Raw genomic sequence first — 4,113 nt, 5'->3', positions numbered from 1 at the left:
TAAGCTGAGGAATGTCCTCATCATGCTGTGAGATTGGACATAAAATTTACCATGGTGCAACCAATGGTGGAAGAGCAAAGAGTTGGTTTAGGTTGTGCACCTTATAGGGAGAACCCAGGAGTAGGTTGGGTTCTTCAGATTTCAGTATAAATTGTTTCATCCTCCAGGCTTTGCATTTCTAGGCTGAACAGTGCTAATCTGCTTTGGCCCCACCTCTTACTCATTCTAGTCTCTGCACCAGCAGGACAAAAAATTTAACAGTGCGACAAATTTTCCTGAAGACATTGCTCAAGACAGTTCTGGATATGGAAGCTGTCCAGGAAATTTTTTTAAAAGACAACCTTTTCAGTAGGAATTGCTAGCACTATGGTTGTTTAATCTTGACACATAGCGTATTCTCTCAGGAATTTTCTGTCATCCATTAATCCAGCCAGCCACCCAGTAAACAATGTTTAATACAGGATAAGTGCTAACCACCATGTTTAGCACTGGGAGGGGCTGGGGGTGTGCTTATTTTGGTACATAAATCGGTAGTGAGGTACCGATTTATGTTGCATTTAGCAGATAGATACCTAAGGTATTCATTCCAGCACCATTTCCCCTGTATCTGGGAAGACCTCCTTGATTTCCTACTAATATTAACTGTGGAACTTATTATGTATACGAGGCTCTGTCCCTGGGCTTTCTATTCTGTTCTAGAGACCCAGTACCAGAATATTTAAATCACGGTGGCGTTAAACACGTTTTAATATCTGATAGGGCCAGTTTCTGCGCATTGCACATTTTTTTTTTTTTTCCTTTCAGGAACGTGTTCGGGCCCGCGGCAGGGGGCGGGGTCGCGCCTCCTCCGCGACTCTGGTTCCAGCGGAGCCTCATGGACGCGGAGATGGAAATCCCGAGGCTGCTCCCGGCTCGCGGGTCGCGACAGGGCGGCGGCGCTGGCAGCCCCGGGGGCGGCGGCCGGATCCACGGAGGTCCTGACCCGCGGGCCGGCCAGGCCCCCGCGCGCCGCCTCCTGCTGCTCCGGGGCCCCCAAGATGGCGGGCCCGGGCGGCAGCGTGAGGAGGACCGCGCGGCCTCCCCGGGCCCGGGCCCTAGCCCGTTGGTGCCGAGGCCCGATCACGCTGGTGGCGGCGGCGGCGGCGGCGGCGGCGGCGGCGGCGGCGGCGGCGGCGGCGGCGGCGGCGGCGATGACTTCTTCCTGGTGCTGCTGGACCCGGTGGGTGGAGACGTAGATTCCACGGGCGCCGGCCAGGCCGCAGGGCCCCTATGGAGGGAGGAGGCCGGGCTGGGCCCACGGTTCCAGGGGCACGAAAGCGGCGCGAACCCCGAGGGCCGCCCTTCGCTGGTCCCCAGCTGCCTGTCCGCTATCCGCGCCCCAGTCCCGGCCCTGGCCCCGATCCCCGCCCCAGGCATGGGCCCCGCCGCGGCCTTCGCGGGCACCGTCACCATTCACAACCAAAACCTGCTGTTGCGCTTCGAGAACGGCGTCCTCACCCTGGCCACGCCCCCGCCGCCAGCCTGGGCGCCTGGGGTCGCCCCTGCCCCGCAGCCCGGGGGTCTGATCGCCCCGCAAGCGGGGATCCTACACGCCGCGCAGCCTGGCGACTGTCCCGAGCTGCCGCCCGACCTCCTGCTGGCCGAGCGGGCCGAACCCGCGCCCGCCCCAGCGCCCGAGGAGGAGGCGGAGGGCCCGGTTGCTGCTGAGAGCCCCCGCGGGCCGCTAGGCCCGGGCCAGGGCCTGGTGCTGTACCTGTGTCCTGAGGCGCAGTGCGGACAAACCTTTGCCAAGAAGCACCAGCTGAAGGTGCACCTGCTGACGCACAGCAGCAGCCAGGGCCAGCGGCCCTTCAAGTGCCCCCTGGGCGGTTGCGGCTGGACCTTCACTACCTCGTACAAGCTCAAGAGGCACCTGCAGTCACACGACAAACTGAGGCCCTTTGGCTGCCCAGCAGAGGGCTGTGGCAAGAGCTTCACCACGGTGTATAACCTCAAAGCGCACATGAAGGGCCATGAGCAGGAGAACTCATTCAAATGCGAGGTGTGTGAGGAGACCTTCCCCACGCAGGCCAAACTCAGCGCCCACCAGCGCAGCCACTTCGAGCCTGAGAGACCCTACCAGTGCGCGTTTTCGGGCTGCAAGAAGACGTTTATCACAGTGAGTGCCCTGTTTTCCCATAACCGCGCCCACTTCAGGGAACAGGAACTCTTTTCCTGCTCCTTTCCTGGCTGCAGCAAACAGTACGACAAGGCTTGTAGGTTGAAAATTCACCTTCGGAGCCACACTGGTGAGAGACCGTTCCTTTGTGACTTCGAGGGCTGTGGCTGGAACTTCACCAGCATGTCCAAACTCCTAAGACACAAAAGGAAGCACGACGATGACCGGAGGTTCATGTGTCCTGTAGAAGGCTGTGGGAAATCTTTCACGAGGGCCGAACATCTGAAAGGCCACAGCATAACCCACCTGGGCACAAAGCCTTTTGTGTGCCCCGTGGAAGGCTGCTGTGCCAGGTTCTCTGCTCGCAGTAGTCTCTACATTCACTCCAAGAAACACTTGCAGGATGTGGACACTGGTAAAATCCGATGCCCAGTCTCCACTTGTAATAAACTCTTCACATCCAAGCACAGCATGAAGACCCACATGGCCAAAAGGCACAACCTGCGCCAGGATCTCTTAGCTCAGCTAGAAGCTGCAAATTCTCTTACGCCGAGCAGTGAACTTACCAGCCAGGGGCAGAATGACCTCGGTGATGCAGAGCTTGTGTCTCTCTTCTCTGATGTGCCTGGTAATAGTTCTGCTGCGGTATTGGACACCACATTGGTGAACTCTGGGATCTTGACTATTGATGTGGCTTCTGTGAACTCAACTCTGGCAGGGAACCTCCCTGCTAATAATAATAATAATTCCTTAGGGCAGGCGGTGGACCCTCAGGCCTTGATGGCCACCAGTGACCTTCCTCAAAGTCTGGATACCTCACTCTTCTTTGGAACGACAGCCGCTGGTTTTCAGCAGAGTCCCTTAGATACAGATGATGTCTCAAGTCTAAGTGCGGGGCCGTTGGGATCTCTGAGCTCTTTGGCTATGAAAACCTCGAATCAAGAGCCCCAAGCTTTGACCCCCAGCAGTAAGCTAACAGTTGACACAGATGCTCTGACTCCTTCAAGCACCCTTTGTGAAAACAGTGTCTCGGAACTACTGCCGCCAACCAAAACGGAATGGAACGTACGCCCTGACTCTGACTTCTTTGGACAGGAGGAAGAAACCCAGTTTGCATTCTCCAATCCAGCAGGAAACCATGGGTCTCAGAAAGAAACAGATCTTATCACAGTGACTGGCAGCTCTTTTTTGGTATGAACTAAACTCTATTCATTCCTTGCCACATGGCTTATTTTATTGATGACACTCAGTTTTAAGAGTATTCTGGACTAAATATTTAAATGCAGTCATTTCTTATAGGTTTGAAAAAGAACAGAGCCCTGGACTACAAGTTTGGAGATTTAAATTCTGATCTTGAGTCTGGAACTGACAGGTTGTGTGACCCTGAGCAAGTCACTTATCCTATCTGAGCCTTAATTTCCTTATTTATAAAATGTGGTGGTTTGAATAGATTGTTTGTAAGGTCATTTCAGCTCTATTTTCATCATTTTGTGCTCTTTCTTGAAAATTTTAGGACCTTTTACAATGATTAACAATTGCATGTGCTCCTAATGTAGCGAAAAATGCATTGAGAGTTAATGATCTGAGAACATGGAACTGGTGTTTAACTTTCAAAATTTAATGGAAATTTTACGCAGTGCTAAAATATTTCTAAAATCTTGTGGTGAGCTTTAAAAAGAAGAAAGCTGAAAATCTGGGTTGGTTCTTTTTACCTATTCATCTTTGTAGCCTCTTTTTTTTTTTTTTTTTTTTTTTTTTTTGATGGAAGGCTGTGTTGGGGAAAGTTCCAGGAATTTGATTAGACTCAGACTCAGAAATACTGATGACTTTGTGGTGTTGAATAAGTGACCTTATTAAGTCATTTCCTCTCACTAACCCTCAGTTCCCTAGGTTTAAAGCTGTCATTGTAATTTACACATACCTGATGCATTGTAGACATCTTCTATCCTAGTAGT

At 52.8% G+C, this 4,113-nt stretch overlaps 1 protein-coding gene across 1 annotated transcript; it reads left to right on the top strand.

Annotated features, from left to right (window-relative positions):
• The first annotated feature begins 737 nt into the window (after window positions 1–737).
• LOC137756668 (zinc finger X-linked protein ZXDB-like) lies at window positions 738–3,851 on the top strand. The gene has a single exon (XM_068533095.1). It carries the CDS (start codon window positions 875–877, stop codon window positions 3,353–3,355), a length of 2,481 nt encoding a protein of 826 aa, XP_068389196.1. The 5' UTR covers window positions 738–874; the 3' UTR covers window positions 3,356–3,851.
• The last annotated feature ends 262 nt before the right edge of the window (window positions 3,852–4,113 follow it).

The sequence above is a fragment of the Eschrichtius robustus genome, chromosome X (assembly GCF_028021215.1).
Source record: "Eschrichtius robustus isolate mEscRob2 chromosome X, mEscRob2.pri, whole genome shotgun sequence".
In the NCBI taxonomy this organism is placed as follows: domain Eukaryota; kingdom Metazoa; phylum Chordata; class Mammalia; order Artiodactyla; family Eschrichtiidae; genus Eschrichtius; species Eschrichtius robustus.
The sequence above is the reverse complement of the archived record's forward strand: the minus strand, read 5'-3'. Positions and strand labels throughout refer to the sequence as shown.

Coding starts and splice junctions, on each gene's coding strand:
- LOC137756668 (XM_068533095.1), top strand. CDS start 875: ATGGACGCGGAGATGGAAATCCCGAGGCTGCTCCCGGCTCGCGGGTCG.